At 42.1% G+C, this 17,676-nt stretch overlaps 1 protein-coding gene across 3 annotated transcripts in view; it reads right to left on the reverse strand.

Moving 5' to 3' along the window:
* Window positions 1–17,676, reverse strand: part of SEMA3D (semaphorin 3D) — a 188,814-nt gene that overhangs the window by 47,598 nt on the left and 123,540 nt on the right. For all 3 annotated transcript variants that reach the window (XM_074942568.1, XM_074942569.1, XM_074942570.1), the window contains exons 9-10: window positions 2,089–2,203; window positions 1,622–1,691 (exon numbers count right to left, since the gene is read on the reverse strand). In XM_074942568.1, the coding sequence (XP_074798669.1) occupies window positions 1,622–1,691; window positions 2,089–2,203 (185 nt within the window). The remainder of the gene's footprint in view (window positions 1–1,621; window positions 1,692–2,088; window positions 2,204–17,676) is intronic.

Consider the following 17,676-nt stretch of genomic DNA (forward strand, 5'->3'; position numbering starts at 1 on the left):
CACACATCTATTGTCCATACTGTTCTTATAGTTGACATTTATAGTGTCTTTCATCCTTTGCACACTGGACTGAGACCCAGGGACCTAAGCTCTACTCCTGGCTCTGCCACTAATCAACTGTGTGACCTGGACAAGTCAAGTTATTTCTCTATGTCACTCTCCTGCTTTGACACCTCCCCCTTTGGTTGGTCTATTTAGATTATAAACTCTTCAGGATGAGCACTCGTTTACTATGTGAATGCTCTGCGTCTAGCCCAAAGGCACCCTAATGTTGGTTAGGGCCTTTATGTGCTACTGTAATGCAAATCAATAATCAAGACTACTACAAACTCATATAGAAATTATATCTAGAATGACTGAATTCCATTCCATCTGCAACAGGTAGATTACATGACACACAAAACCTACATTAAACATTATTAAGATGTGGAGTCAAATACTCAAAAGTTAGGATGCCAGAGGTAAGATTGCCAGTGCAAACTTAACTCAGCCCCTTGTGTGTATACATTATGATACCGTCTCTAATTACAGGATCACACACTATTTTACCCACAGGACTTCTGCCTCATTCAGTTCACAGGATGGAGGGTGCTCACTTAATCAGCAGTTATTCAATATCTTGTTGTAACCTTATTGTTCAATGTGTGGCCCCATTTACTGCACACTATTCAAACCATGCTCTGAAAACAGAATTATTAATTTCCTCATTGGATTTTCTATGACGTTCTTCGCTATAATATCTGAGTACTACACAAACATTAATTAATCGTCCAACCCCACTCCCCTCCTGTGAGGTGAGAAGGTATTATCTTATTACCATCCCCACCTATTATTCTGATGTGTCACTCTAAAGCATTGGTTCTCAAAGCCGGTCCTCCGCTTGTTCAGGGAAAGCCCCTGGCGCGCCGGACCGGTTTGTTTACCTGCTGCGTCCGCAGGTTCGGTAGATCGCAGCTCCCACTGGCCGTGGTTCGCCGCTCCAGGCCAATGGGGGCTGCGGGCAGGGCAGCCAGCACGTCCCTTGGCCCGTGCCGCTTCCCGCAGCCCCCGTTGGCCTGGAGCGGCGAACCACGGCCAGTGGGAGCCGCGATCGGCCGAACCTGCGGACGCGGCAGGTAAACAAACCGGTCCGGCCTGCCAGAGACTTTCCCTGAACAAGCGGCGGACCGGCTTTGAGAACCACTGCTCTAAAGTGCTTTATTGTGAAAAGTGACCAACAGCTGTATCACCTTGACATGTGATATTGTTTGATCTCACAAGATAATCAGGGTCTGGCAGCAGAGGAGAATGAATTTATTTCAAAAGGAGCGCGGTTGGGTACTCTGTAAAGCTAATCAACTTTTTTTTTTAATTTTGAAATTCAACATCTTGAAGATTTTTGTGAAAAATTCACCTGTTTCTCAACTGACTCTTTTTTTAAAATCAGGGCACTTATTTAGATGCCTACATAAGGACTATGAAGCATAACTTAAGGCACACATTTTGGAAAATATTGGCCTAGGGGAATAGAGGTCAGTCCTGCAGGTCTTATTCTGGCAAACTCCCTTTGCCTTTAAGAGGTTTTTGCCTGAGTGAGGCCTTCAGGATTGGATTCCAGGGGCAAATGTGACCCTACACATACCTTGTAGTAGTGAAGACTCCATACACTAGAGGGTTTCTCTCATCTCTTGTGGAAAGTAAGAAAATATCTTCTGTAATGGGAAAAGTTTCTTTTTATTAAACAGCCTATAAACATTTTCATATTTACCACCCTATCATTTGGAGCTTTGTAAACATACTATTAATTCTTATATTTGTTTGATTTTGAATTTTTTGTCCTGTGAATTTTGCTGAAGTTTTGAGTTCTGCCATCTGCTGTATTCCACCTGGAATCAGCTGAACTTCTCCCTAAATGGGAAAAGCCAAGTAAAAGTAACAGGGCATAATTCTGATCACACCTACACCAGCTGTATACCAGGAGTAAAGTCAGTGGAGTTGCCCACAGTATAAAACTGGTGTGAGTGAGATCAGAACACTGCCCTGAGTTTCTGTAAATCCAAAACACAGAGCAGATTACAGAACAAAATAGTAAAGATCAGTTCAACTTACGTAGCTCATCAAAGTATGTGTCTACTCCCTCAGGGCCAGGTATCGAGCACACCAGTCTTGCTTTCAGGAAAGTTGTCCACTTGTTTATTAGGCTCCGTTGACCTCCCATATCATTCTAATTTTTTTAAAAAAAGTTTTGCTTAATACTAAATAAGGCAATTTTACATAAGTATCTAAAATATCTGCTGATCCCATTCTGAGCAGTGTTTTACAGGGTGTATTTCTAGTCTGCCCTTTCTATATTTAAAGTAGAAGATGGATTAATGGGAAATGTTTAACACAAACAGATATCTCACAAGAAATGCTTAAGATCGCAGGTGCAGGAAGACTTGCTGTATTTAAGGCTGCAGAGTGGTTTTCTTTGTAACTTCATTTTTAGTTGCTCATAGCCTTGGGACTTTGAACTTTGGCGCTGAAACTTGAATGGTTTATTATTATCCCAATTGTGATTGTATTCTTTTACTCCTTGTGCAGAAAAAAGCCTAGTTTGAACAAATAAGCTCAAAAAAACCCCAACCCTTCAGAACCCCCCTCCCCCCCCCCTTTTTTTTTTTACAGTTTATTTGGTCAAACTAGTCATTTTTCAAAAAAATACATTTTTCCCCATTATACAAAAATCTGTTTGCAAAGTTTCTTTGAACAACTCCACAGCTGAAATGCCCAAAGCCACACCTCTCCCAGCCATGTGGTCTCTTCTTGTCAAGAGAGAGTCATTCTGGAATTAATGGTTCTCTAGGAATTTTTTTACATACAGAATAATGATGCAGATCATCTGGGGCGGAGGTCCCAAAGACAAATTACTGTACCTACCAATTGTTCTACAAATATACATATGCTATTAGTTATGTGTACACAGTTCACAGGGAGGTTTGTGGGAGGGCAAAATTTGGTCAAATTACTATAACCTACGTTCTTGGTGAAGTATTCCGCTAAATTCCATTCTAGACCATTTCCTCTGAGCTACCCTTATAGCCCTAACAACCAATGCTCAAAGGTTTGGGGATTTTCTAAAGTATCAAGTATAAAACAAATGGGATACCATGGAAAAAATACTGTTTCTGAAATATTAATATGCTTAACAAAATATACTCATCAGCTGTCAAAAAATGAAAAAAGGAGTTGAGTCTGGAATGAAGTTTTAAATTTTTAAGGAGTCGACTGTAAGCACTTAGTGACTGAATGATAACTATTACAGACATCCAGGAGCGTGGTCTTAAATGTCAAAGTTCACTTTGCAAGGAGTTGCTTTTCTCTGGTAATGCACTCTCAGCTGACTAACTGTTGACTTCTCTTTTTTCCCCAGTATTTGTTCCTTTTAAATATTTTTAGCTCAGTTTCTAATTTTTTTTTTGTAATTATTGCCTTTTGAATCAAAGTTCTTACAAGAACTGTCACCTCTCTGCTTATTTTTCTAAAATCCTTCACAGCCTGCAGGTTTGCATCTAGCCAACAGATTTATTATACAGGTGTCAAAATTAGCAGCCTTATGTGACTAGTAAAGTATGCTCTGTACATGTGTGTTGTGTTTGGAGGTGCAACAGCTGAGCATTCTGGCACAAGCAACGAAACATACATAAACAGTAAACAGCTCTGAGCTTTTCATGCATCTGGCAATTCTGTTCAGCTAAATTACATCTATCTTTTCCACCAGAGTCCCCTTATTAGCTCACTAGTTGATGCTGCACATTTTCAAAAGACTACAAGGAGTTTCTAAATGTCTGTCTGGTATTTGGAGTGATGTTGGGGAAGCAGGGGAATGCCTGAGAGAAGAATCTAGAGACATTCCGTTGCAACTACAGACCGGAAATTCTACCAACGTGGCTCCCAATCCTTAAGTCCGATCAAGCAAAGCTCTGAAACACCAACTTAATGTTAAACACATTAGTAGTCCAATTCATTTCCTAAGGTTAAGCATATGCTTAAGTACTTTGATCAGTGACTCAGCAAGCAGCTGAACCTGTGCTACTCATTGCCAATAATATTTTATTTCACCTATTGACACAAGGAGGAAAGTCAGCAACTTGTGACCTGCCAGCTCTACCCGGACTATCATCAAGTGCTCTATAAAGTAACCACAGGGTGAACATTTCTGGTACAGAAATTACATTTGGAAAAGCCGTTCCACCCATAACATCCTCTGTCCTCCAGCAGCAGCTCCTATCCTTCCAGGCACACCTGGGTGAAAGAGGCAGTGAGACACAAAAAGGACAAGGCACAGGAGAGACACAGGGAAATGGTTGTTTTTGAAAACATCGGTATCTAGCGAACACTCAGCTCTACATCTCTTTTCTCTCATATCTGAATGATGCAGTTTCTTTGCTTTTCTAATTTTGGACACCTCCCAGCTCTTGGATTCTCAGGTAACACAGTAGCTACTACTGCTTTCAATATCTGCGCTTAGCTGTGTAAGCACGACCTTTCCTCCTGGATGCAGACTTCGCCACACCACTTCTAACTACCTCAGCCCTTGCAATTTGCTTAGAAATTTCAGCTACAACAGAACATGCTTATCTATCTGCTGATGGGAGTGCACTGACATCAGCCCAATAGTGCCCTGTGAACCACATAAACGTCCCATTTCAATTCACTGTATTGGTTCTGACCTGGGCCTAATCTAGGAATGTGTTACCTTAGAACATACCTCTCTTCCTATTCAATCACTACAACATCTGAGGCACGTTTGCTGACAGTCCCTAGATCCTCCTGAGTGAGGGCCGAAGCTTTTCGTATATGATCCCCAGTCCATCACAGCATCTTTACAGGCCTATAGAGTCCTGTCTATAGCACATCTTGGCCAAACATCTGCTTGACGCTTCAGTGACACATGGAAAGGGGGCTATTTTATTTTGTTTGTCTTTCGTGGATGGTTTGATTTAATATCTCACTGCACTTAATCACTGTCAGGTGCTCAGATGCAACCTCAATGGGTAGCAGATCCCTAAATTAATATACTGAAACCTTCAGAGGTGAGGTGAGCAGTAGATTGGAAAGAGGGTGAAAGAGAAGGGACGGGAAAAGAGAGAGAAAATTAAGAAAGGGAAATTCAAAGTACAGGGGTGGAGGTGGGGTGGGGGGGCCTAGGAGAGGAGGAGACTATGCAGGTAGGAGAATAACAAGAAATAACTTGAAATGGAGAGATCCTCAGCCAGATCCTCAGCTGGCGTAAACCAGCACAGTTCCACCATAGGTGTAGTTTGACTGCTAATTTTGGGGGTGGGGGGACAAAGCGTGTGAATGCGCACATGTACGCACACACACATGCACAGTGAAGCCGGTTCCCCATCTCACTGGCTCTCTTCCCTTGCCTGGAGTGGTACCGGGGCGGCCGGTACTTGGGGGTTGGGCTGGCTTAATGGGGGAGTCCCAACTGCTGCTGGCGGCCACTCTGGCACCGGCAGCTTTTGTGATGTTGCTGCTTTGGTGCTGCTGAAACCGCCTCCCAGCTGTGGCTACTGCTGCTGCCGAGGGGATGCCATATGCTGGGTTCCTGCTTCCCCCTGCCCATTCCTTTATCCCCTTCTCTTCCCCCTCCCCTTCACCTTAAGTTTAGAAGTGTGTGCAACAAGAGTGATGTAGTGGTGGGAGTCTGCTATAGACCACTGGACCAGGGGGATGAGGTGGATGAGGCTTTCTTCCGGCAACTCATGGAAGCTACTAGATCGCATGCCCTGATTCTCATGGGTGACTTTAATTTTCCTGATATCTGCTGGGAGAGCAATACAGCGGTGCATAGACAATCCAGGAAGTTTTTGGAAAGCGTAGGGGACAATTTCCTGGCGCAAGTGCTAGGGGAGCCAACTAGGGGGGGCGCTTTTCTTGACCTGCTGCTCACAAACCGGGTAGAATTAGTGGGGGAAGCAAAAGTGGATGGGAATCTGGGAGGCAGTGACCATGAGTTGGTTGAGTTCAGGATCCTGATGCAGGGAAGAAAGGTAAGCAGCAGGATACGGACCCAGGACTTCAGGAAAGCAGACTTCGACTCCCTCAGGGAACAGATGGCCAGGATCCCCTGGGGGACTAACATGAAGGGGAAGGGAGTCCAGGAGAGCTGGCTGTATTTCAAGGAATCCCTGTTGAGGTTACAGGGACAAACCATCCCGATGAGTCGAAAGAATAGTAAACATGGCAGGCGACCAGCTTGGCTTAATGGTGAAATCCTAGCGAATCTTAAACATAAAAAAGAAGCTTACAAGAAGTGGAAGGTTGGACATATGACCAGGGAAGAGTATAAAAATATTGCTCGGGCATGTAGGAAAGATATCAGGAGGGCCAAATCGCACCTGGAGCTGCAGCTAGCAAGAGATGTCAAGAGTAACAAAAAGGGTTTCTTCAGGTATGTTGGCAACAAGAAGAAAGCCAAGGAAAGTGTGGGCCCCTTACTGAATGAGGGAGGCAACCTAGTGACAGAGGATGTGGAAAAAGCTAATGTACTCAATGCTTTTTTTGCCTCTGTTTTCACTAACAAGGTCAGCTCCCAGACTGCTGCGCTGGGCATCACAAAATGGGGAAGAGATGGCCAGCCCTCTGTGGAGATAGAGGTGGTTAGGGACTATTTAGAAAAGCTGGACGTGCACAAGTCCATGGGGCCGGACGAGTTGCATCCCAGAGTGCTGAAGGAATTGGCGGCTGTGATTGCAGAGCCCTTGGCCATTATCTTTGAAAACTCCTGGCGAACGGGGGAAGTCCCGGATGACTGGAAAAAGGCTAATGTAGTGCCAATCTTTAAAAAAGGGAAGAAGGAGGATCCTGGGAACTACAGGCCAGTCAGCCTCACCTCAGTCCCTGGAAAAATCATGGAGCAGGTCCTCAAAGAATCAATCCTGAAGCACTTACATGAGAGGAAAGTGATCAGGAACAGTCAGCATGGATTCACCAAGGGAAGGTCATGCCTGACTAATCTAATCGCCTTTTATGATGAGATTACTGATTCTGTGGATGAAGGGAAAGCAGTGGATGTATTGTTTCTTGACTTTAGCAAAGCTTTTGACACGGTCTCCCACAGTATTCTTGTCAGCAAGTTAAGGAAGTATGGGCTGGATGAATGCACTATAAGGTGGGTAGAAAGCTGGCTAGATTGTCGGGCTCAACGGGTAGTGATCAATGGCTCCATGTCTAGTTGGCAGCCGGTGTCAAGTGGAGTGCCCCAGGGGTCGGTCCTGGGGCCGGTTTTGTTCAATATCTTCATAAATGATCTGGAGGATGGTGTGGATTGCACTCTCAGCAAATTTGCGGATGATACTAAACTGGGAGGAGTGGTAGATACGCTGGAGGGGAGGGATAGGATACAGAAGGACCTAGACAGATTGGAGGATTGGGCCAAAAGAAATCTGATGAGGTTCAATAAGGATAAGTGCAGGGTCCTACACTTAGAACAGAAGAATCCAATGCACCGCTACAGACTAGGGACCGAATGGCTAGGCAGCAGTTCTGCGGAAAAAGACCTAGGGGTGACAGTGGACGAGAAGCTGGATATGAGTCAGCAGTGTGCCCTTGTTGCCAAGAAGGCCAATGGCATTTTGGGATGTATAAGTAGGGGCATAGCGAGCAGATCGAGGGATGTGATCGTTCCCCTCTATTCGACACTGGTGAGGCCTCATCTGGAGTACTGTGTCCAGTTTTGGGCCCCACACTACAAGGATGTGGATAAATTGGAGAGAGTCCAGTGAAGGGCAACAAAAATGATTAGGGGTCTAGAGCACATGACTTATGAGGAGAGGCTGAGGGAGCTGGGATTGTTTAGTCTGCAGAAGAGAAGAATGAGGGGGGATTTGATAGCTGCTTTCAACTACCTGAAAGGGGGTTCCAAAGAGGATGGCTCTAGACTGTTCTCAATGGTAGCAGATGACAGAATGAGAAGTAATGGTCTCAAGTTGCAATGGGGGAGGTTTAGATTGGATATTAGGAAAAACTTTTTCACTAAGAGGGTGGTGAAACACTGGAATGCGTTGCCTAGGGAGGTGGTAGAATCTACTTCCTTAGAGGTTTTTAAGGTCAGGCTTGACAAAGCCCTGGCTGGGATGATTTAACTGGGAATTGGTCCTGCTTCGAGCAGGGGGTTGGACTAGATGACCTTCTGGGGTCCCTTCCAACCCTGATATTCTATGATTCTATGATTCTATGATTCCCTTCCCCACTGTCTCCACCCCATCCCATCCCCCTTCCTCTCCCCACTGTCCCCACCCCATCCCATCCCCCTTCCTCTCCCCACTGTCCCCTGCCCCATCCCATCCCCTTTCTCTCCCCACTGTCCCCGCCCCATCCTCCAACCCATTCTCTTCCCCTTGCCCAATGCCACTGTCTCTTCCCACCCCCCATGCCGTACCCCTCTTCCCCAACCCCACCCCCTTGCCATGCCCTCTATGGGCACTCACTGCTGTAGAGGGTACAGGTGGGCACTAGAATCCAGGAGGTGACATCCAGCTGCTGAGGCAGCAACCCAGAGTGCAGAGGAAAGGCTGCTCCGTCCCACTCCCCGGGAGCTGAAATGTGTGTGGGGGGAGGCGCAGTGTGGGAAGGACAGAGCCCCCCTCCTGAGAAGGCTGAGCAAACCCTGCTCTGTGTTCACACAAATGGGGGGTGGGAAGTGGCACGTGAGCCTGCGTGACAACCTCCCCATACCTCGCCTCTGTTTTGGGGGGCGAAATAAAGGGCTTTCACCAAGAGAAATCAGTAGAGTGGGGTGCAGAAGAACAGATACTGCAACGAGATGAGACAATGGCAGAAGAGGATGGCGCAGGATGAATTTAAGTGTATGTGTTGAGAGGAGGACGGGCAGGAAGAATACTCTAGTTTTTCAATATAAAATTATGGCCAGACTAGTCATGCCACATGAGCAGCCCAAAGGTATCTGAAATCTTATCTCTAAGTATCACTGTCTAAAGCTCCTGAGCACACTGGCTTAGTAGTGTTTACAATAAACTTTGTTTCATTACAGAAGAAGGCACTTAAAACCGCATATTTTTCTCTATATAAATAAAGATTTAATTAGCACTTACTGTTTTGTAATCTCACAAGTTGTAACAGATACCAATGCTTCCGCCTGAAATGCCTTCTTCTATAATATAAAGAAGTGCCTGTAAACTCTGCTACTCGTGTATTTGGGAGTGAGAGGCAGCTGTAGATACACTGCCAGCTGGAAAGCAGATAATTTACCTGGAGTTGTCAGTCTGTTATAGTAAGACTTAAAAAAAGACAGCACACACAAATTAACTAGTGACCAGGGAAGCTTATTCATTAAGAATCTAAAAAGTTAAATTAATATATTCTAAGGCCAGAAAGGACCACTGTGATCATCCAGGCTGACTTCCTGCGTTCCACACTAGGCCAGAGAACTTCCCCCAAATAGAGCATATCCTTTAGAAAAAAACCATCCAATCTGAATTTAAAAATTGCCAGTGATGGAGAATCCTCCACAACCTTTGGTAAGTTGCTCGAATGGTTAATTACCTTCAGTATTAAAAATATATGCCTTATTTCCAGTCTCAATTTGACTTCCTTTGACTTGGTACAGTACATTAAAGAGATACTGTAAATATTAGAGATGGTAAAAAAAAACGATGGAATGATTTTCTGCCATTAAAATGCAGTCACATTGAAATCAAGAAGTTTTGCTGGAATGTGTGAATTTCAACAAAATTTTCAACAAAACAAAGTCAAAGCTAACTCTTTCAATCTTCACTTTTTGTTTGGATAATGTTGAAATGCTTCATTTTGACTCGTTTCGATTAATTTCATTTTGACTTTTAAAATATAAATTTTAATATGCATTATAATTATACAGTTTTGATATTATCAAAGTGATGCTTTTACCCTATCTATAATAAATGTTTCAACATTATCTAAATTAAATGTTTCAATGGTAAATGGATTTTTTTAAAAATGTTTCTTCTATGGGAAATTTCAAATTTTTGTTATGATTTAGAACAAAACCAAATTTTGAAACATTAGAATTTTCTGTGGAATGGAAATTCCAATTTCTACCCGTCTCTAGTGACTATTCAAATATTTGAGGCAACACTGAAATTAATACAGTTGTACTAGGAAATATAATGTCCTTGTCAAATCAAGAAGGCATTCTCTTCAAAAGCCAGAATATAAAATTTGTATGAGAGATTAAGGCTGAATCCTGCAGATTTTATGTGAATAGCTCTACTGCTGTGCAAATTATCTCTCAACAAACTGAAGGTCTCATTCAGCTCTAATTAAAGTGAATAGGAAGACTCCCACTGACTTTAAAAGGGAGATGGCTCAGGCTCAAAAATTTTAATAATAATTTACACAATTAAGAACTTTTGGCAGCTGGTTCATATTAGAAACTGCAACTAATCTTCCTCATTCATGTTAACATGAAAATGTAAATGTAGATGCATTTCAAGCCCTTGCTTTCTATCTACAAAATTAATATGTCTCTTTCTCATTAAAAAGAAAGAGGAGTATTTCTGATCTGCAATTTTACCAGAACAAAATATATGTTTCCTAAACCATGTGGTTATAGGTAAAAGTTATTTGAGCATTAAACTTTTTTGCAAGTAAAATCTATCACACCACTATTGATCTTGGAGTGTATGGACTGAAAATAAAATTAAATGATACATTTTCTTCAGTCACTTTACGGAAATATGTAGATGACATTAATGTAGCTGAATCAAAATTCACAACTGTTTGCCTTGGAATGCACTAGACAGGAAAACAGATGGCAGTACAGCAAAAGAACACCTGAACCTAACTGATTCTTAATCTCTCATTTGGGTTGTAAGTAACACTGAATGTAAGAACAGAAAAAGCAATTTTTTTAAAACCAGTAAACACTGAAGACATCAGAAAATGTAATATATAAAACTTTAAAGACAGTAATTATCTTGAAAAACTGCATAAATCAAATCAGACAATGAGTGGAATTCAAAGGAGGCGGCTATTAATTAGTGCCTGCAGCAAGATGCAAAAGGACCATCCAAAGTGAATTCCTAGCAGGAACAAAAGGAAATACCAGCAAACAAAATGAAAAGAGCTTGAACCGCGAAAGACCCTGAAGCTCTAGCTATGTGATAGATCCACCAAAAACAAATAAAATCCTAAGCAACAGAGAGCAGCACTATGGAAAAGTTTCCAGTAGACCAATGAAATTCTATTGAGAAACTGCCAACATTCTAATGTCAATGAATTTACACCTCCAAATACACAATTCCTTTGTGACTCTTTAAGTATTACTGTCTAATATTTTTATTCCGGCAGCGTCCAGCTATGTTAGGTACTGGCCACACACAGGAAGACACAGTCCCTTCCTCCAAGAGCTTTTTATCTTTAGGGTCTGTGTCAAAGCACATTGAAGTCCATGGGAAGACTCCCATGATTTCAGTTGGCTCTACATCAGGCCCTAAGAAGATAAGCAACACAGGAAGGGTGGGAGAGGGAGAGCGAGAGAGAGAAAGAGAGAGAGAGAGAATAAAAATATACACAAGTATAAATAACAGGAAGGATGGTCATGTGGTTTAGACACTGGGTTAGGCCTCGCGAGTCCTGGGCCAGTTCATGGATTCCTGTGTGACTTTGGGCAAATCTCTCTCTTTCTCTCTCTGCCTCAGTCTCCCATGGAGATAATTCTGTCTTGGAGTAGTGTTTGTTTCTCATTATGTGTTTTTACAGGGGTTAGCACAATGGGCCCCAGTGTTGGCTGGGACTGCAAAACATTATCATACTACTACTATTAAAGAGCACTTGTATTCAATATTATGGGGCAAAGAATTCACTGTACTCCCTGCCATCGACCCAAAGGATTGGTGCTACTCTCCCAGCTTCGGAACAGTCTCTTGGAGGAACCCCCTCGATATGTCAGACCCTAAGGGGTCTCACTCTTTCTTCAAGTTAGGCCATGGCCTCCTGGGACTGCACCTGTGGGGCTTCAGCACTTCCTGCTTCACACCATGAGCTTTGTTCAGCGAGTCCAGCAGAGACAAACCCCTGGTAGGTTGGGTTTATTAGTCAACTGGAACACAGCATAGGAAGCCCTTAGGTTAGCACAGAGAAATGAAGGCTAACACATAGAACATTCTGGTCAGCCCAGAGCCCCAGCCAAGCCGTAGTGAACTCCACTTTCAGGCTCTGTGTTTCTCTCTCTTTGAGTCGCACCTCCTTAGTCAGTTCCCAGGTGAGAGAACTTCCAGCTTCCTCCAGAAGCCAACACTTATCCCCCACTTCAAACCTTCCAGCCCTTTGTTCTCCCGCTGCTCTGCTTCCCAGCTGAGAGTGCTGATCCATGAGTCATTGGAGCTTGCATGGTCTCTCTGGACCCCTTGTTGATCTGGGTCAGTTTCAGCCAGTCCTGTAATGACTCTATTAATTCTACTTGGACAGGAAGGTGACACACACCCATGTCTCTTAGCCTGCCCTGAGAACAAACTTAATTCCTCCCACCCCCACCCCAACCACCACCACTAGGTAGCCATGCAAAGTATAAGGGAAGCTGCGGATCCATTAAAAATATTACAAAAAATTCCACTTTGTCACACTCCTTCCAGCACACCCTACCCTCCCCCACTGGGGTGTCTGATCACTGACCCAGGGGTGCAAGGAAGGCTTTCCAGGCAGCTGTGCCAATGTCTAAAGTGGAGGGAGGGGACTCCTTGAACTCTCCTCCCCCTCTGCTAATTATTGTTTGAGTGGCCCCATTGTACTAGGTGCTGTACAAACACACAGGGAGACAGAGGCTCTGCTCTGAAGAATTTACAAGGTAACCAGACAACACAGACAACGGCGGGAGGGGAAATGCAAGCACAGAGGTGAAGTGATCTGTCCAAAGTCACATAGAAGGTTAACAACAGAGCCAGAAATGAACTTAGGCCTCCTACCTGCCAGTCCAAAGCCCCATCCAAGGAACCACACTGGCTCCACTATCTGGCCCTGAGCGATGCTGTTTCTTATAAAAGGCACAGGGGAGGTTAAGTAGTAGGTTTTACTGTCTAAAATTATATAGTACAGCCTCAATCACTCAATGAGCACAAAAACGGGGGTCCACGCTTGTAGAATCATTGCAGGATTGGGGCGAATTTTATGAACTTGTTGTTTAAGGGTTATTGTTAAATTAGACTTGATGGATAAAGATGGAATTCTGCATACCAATTCATTTCTAGGTATTAAGACAACAGGTAAGGATGTTTTTATCCAGAGAGAAAACTACAGGAGGGAAAGTGAAAGGAACTCAGTTTGAGCAGGCCACATCACCTATGGAAATGGCCTCTGACGGAACTATGTGTGGGAGACAACACTATTTTAGCTTTGAGTTCCTGTACCTCTCACAGATTGGCTGTTACTTCTTTTAGAGCTGTAATTTACTCACAACAAATGTGCAGAACTATTAGGTTCGCCATGGAAAACTCGACTCTCATTTTAGAAAATATTTTCACATCACACCCAGAGTTTCTACTGAAATATTTTTGGATGTGTCCCAAACTGGAAAATCTAACTGTACAGTAAGGAATCCGCTGGATGGTTGCCATTCATACCAGAAAAGAAAGATCAATAGGCTCAGGTGAAATGACAGAGATTACAACAGGCGTATAGGCTTTGGGAGGAAAGTAATCATGAATCAACTGGAATTACTAAACCGTTCAGCACTGGATTGGTTTAGATTAAAAATAAAGCAAGTTTATTAACAAAAGAAGATCGGATGTTAAGTGAATTCAAAGATAAGACATAATTAGAAATGGTTACTTAGCAAATAAAAGTGAAAACATACATCTAGAAGTCTAAAACTTAATCGAATGCATTTTGGTACAAGGCTTTGTTTAAAATGGAGACTGACCCTTTTCTTGGTCAGAAGCTCTCCCTGAGGTGCTGGTGCCATCGTCTTCTTAGGTGAAAAGAGATAAATTAAGAGTTTTCTTTTGTAGTCCAGTGAACCTTTGAACTGGATTCTTCTGAAGATTGCCCTTCAGAGCAAAGTCTATCCAAACAGTGAAGAAGGCAACATGGTGTCCGGTGGCGAAGGAGGCTCCATGCTCTTTCTTCCCCCACCTGTGTTTGTTAACATGCAAATGGTTCTGTTTCCTATCATCTCCTCCCACTGCTGTTTTGGGGACCCTGTTTATTATGTATATGTAAATTGTCATAAACACACATTCCTTTGTTTAGGATAGGTCTGTTTAACAACTTTTGCTGAGGCAGGACTGTCTGGTTTTGAACCTGTGCTAATAAAATCATACGGGGGAATTCACATATTTACATATAATGCTGCTACATACATTTCACCACGATACAATTGACCAGCAAGTTATTCATGTTGAAATGATACCTTACAAGGCATATTTTGTACAAATATTACTATAATGCTGTGTATGGTATGAATACAGGGGTGCTTTTGGTCACATTCATCTTATAATAATTTAATTTAGACCACATTTCCCTAGTTTACTTATGAGAATGTCATGTGGGACAGTGTCAGAAGTCTTACTAAAATCAAGATATATCACATCTACTGCTTTCCCCCCTATCCACTAGGCCAGTGACTCTATCAAAGAAGGAAATTAGATTGGTTTGGCATGATTTTTTTTCTTGACAAATCCACGCTGGCTATTCCTTATGATCCTATTATCCTTCGGTGCTTAAAAATTGATTATGTAATAATTTGTTCCAGTATCTTTCCAGGTACTGAAGTTAGGCTGACCAGTCTCTAATTCCCTGGGTCCTCTTTGTTCCCCTTTTTAAAGATAGGTACTATGCTTGTCCTTCTCCAGTCTTCTGGGACCTCACCCATCCTCCAGGAGTTCTCAAAGATAATTGCTAACCATTTCTGAGATTGCTTCAGCTAGTTCCTTATGTACCATATGATAGATTTCAAGGAATGACATCATGACTTTTTTACTTTAACACTGAGCCTTAATGATCTTGGACAACGTCCAGTACATTACAGTATACTGAAGCTGGCATGTAACTTTGTGAAAATGTACTGAAACTAATAAAAAAACTATCTCAAAAGAAATTGTTACCTTCCTAGTGGACTGTTGTAAGTTTGGACTTATTTTCCTAAAGTGATTTTGGCAAATTTCTATATGGTTCAATGTGTTTCTATATGTGCAGCTTTGCATACAAATGATGACATTTCCATGAACAAAATCTGTTTGCCGTCAATTTGCAATGGATATACATGCAAAGGCTTTGTGTGCTTCTGTAACTAAGGTTTATCATTTGGGTGCAAAGGTGACAGTTTTCAGAAACAGCACTAGTTTTCAAAATCTGACCCTGAATGTCTAATATATGGGCCATACCGTCAGCTGGTGTAAATGGTGCAAATTGATTTGAGGTCAATGAAACTATAATAATTTACACTGGCTGAGGATATGGTCTTGTGACATCAATGGGAAAAAGTTCCTACAAAGTGTAATACAGTTTCTATATTTTAAAAAAATACATAAAAATCCAGATAGGATTAATCTTTAAGTCTGATTTTTGCTTTTCACAAATAATCCTACCTTGAACGAAAGCAAACAACTAACCACATTACACTTGATATTAGTGGGAACATTCTGTTTTCCCTAAGCAGAACAAGAAATTCCAGGTACTGCAGATAAGCTGACGATACCTTTTTTTTTCTTAAAACCAAAAATAGGAAATGCCATTTGTCGTGATAAATTATACATTTTAGTCTGTAAGTGACTGTTGAAAGCACTTCCTCCCAGTTTATAATTATATCCCCTGGTGATATACAGAAGGCAAGTGACGTAAACCTAAATGATCACTTTTTAGTGCTTTGGTGGCTGTGTTATTGCAAAGCATGCTTTAAGATAGTAAATATAAGAACAGTCTTCTGAACAGGGCAAGCGACAACTGTTTGACTCTGGGCAAAGAACTTTAAGTGAGATATTGTAATCTTTTAGGTCTAGAAATAGCTGGGAAAGGGGAATGCTCTCCAGAGAAGACTTCCCTAAGGGAGAGGATCAGTGTGAGACTATATTGTTCAACCAATGAATACTAGTTAAAGAGTAGGCTCTACTGACTAACCTGTTATATTAAACACACAAGTCTTTTTGTGTTTTTACCGCCTATTCTAATTTCAGCATGTACCTCTAACACCAAAGTGTAGGAAGAGCCTTAGAGAACAGTGAGGCAGAGTGGTGAAGCTCCAGTCAAAGGAATTGGAATTACATGCACCAAGCAGATCATTTAAATAGTTCCTGGTCTCCTGCCATATAGCAGTATGTTGTGTTGCTGTGGACATGGTGGAAGGAAGACACAAGCTCGAATTTAAGGAAAATTGTCTAAATTAGTTGAAGCTTATTATCAAGTAATGCTGCAGGACAAGTAGAACTTTCAACCACACTAAATTACTCATGGTTGGTTTTAACTATAGATATGGACACCTATGCCTGCAGGCATAGAGAATTAAGCTGACCAGATTTGGCACTGCAGGTCAGAGAAAACACAATTGAACCAGATGTTGGGAATTTATGCTTTACCCATTTGTACTACATTTATACTACAATAAGCATAATCAAGACACATGCACAAACAGTGCAAATCAGATTTTTCAAGAGAGTTCTGCACCCAGCACTTCTTATTTAGGTCCTTAAATGAAGCAGCCAGATTTTTCAAAATGCTCCTCACCTGTTAGCTCCCACTCAGTGTGTTTAACAGCAGCTGCTGGAGGCTGAGCTGTTTTGAGAACTGGATACCAACTGTGGCTGCTGAGCATTTTGGAATATCTGGTCCCGTAAGTCTAGCAACCATCTGTACTTTGGTGTATGTACACATTACTACACGTGTTCATAGCTCCCAGTGTTGGGAGTTACATATGTATATAATAAAATGGAACTAGCTATTTCGAAGTTCTCCTATAATGTTCATTTGATTGGCAAAATGAAAACAAAGCTCAAGACATTTCCTACAACACCACTATCCTAGAAACTTGGTCTCATTTGAGACTCAATTAGGACTGGTCATTAGGGTCTTTTTATAATACATTTGCTTTTATTAAGATATCTTATCTGTCCTTTTTCTCAGTAGAAGCTGGAGGTCTACTATTAATGCATCTTAGTTTAATATAATCTCTCTGTGTCTTGGCTTTGCAGATTCCACCTAACCATTTTCCCCCTAATGCATTAAGTACTTTCATAATCAGCAAAAGCCACATCTAGTAGTAAATTATATTTGTTTGCCTTGTCAGTGTTTCATTAATCATACTGCTGTGAAAAACCCAACCGAAGCTTGCCCGTTCTCTTGTTTGGCTAAACACGAACTGCTACATTGAACTGGTTGCTCAGTTTGTTGCAAACATTTGTCGACCCAGGACTGAAAATTTGTAGACCCAGTGGTCACTGAAGTCTCAGTTGTGACTCTTCGTGGATAGAAGAACAATTCTGGGTAGGCATCCGCACACGTGTGTCCAGTTCTTTGTTCTCCTGTGCGTGCATGTCTTTCTAGTTCATTTTTTCCTATTCATTTCTCTTTCTGAATCAAGAAGTCTTGCAGTTAATTGTTTTTTTCCTCAAGGGTCCTTCTTAGGAACCTAATGCCCATTGTCAGTAGTGCTAACTAATGCATCAGGCAACACGCTACAGAATACCAGCAAATGAAGAAAGCTGTACAATTGTACCATAG

Source organism: Natator depressus, chromosome 1 (genome assembly GCF_965152275.1).
Source record: "Natator depressus isolate rNatDep1 chromosome 1, rNatDep2.hap1, whole genome shotgun sequence".
NCBI classification, from domain to species: Eukaryota; Metazoa; Chordata; order Testudines; family Cheloniidae; genus Natator; species Natator depressus.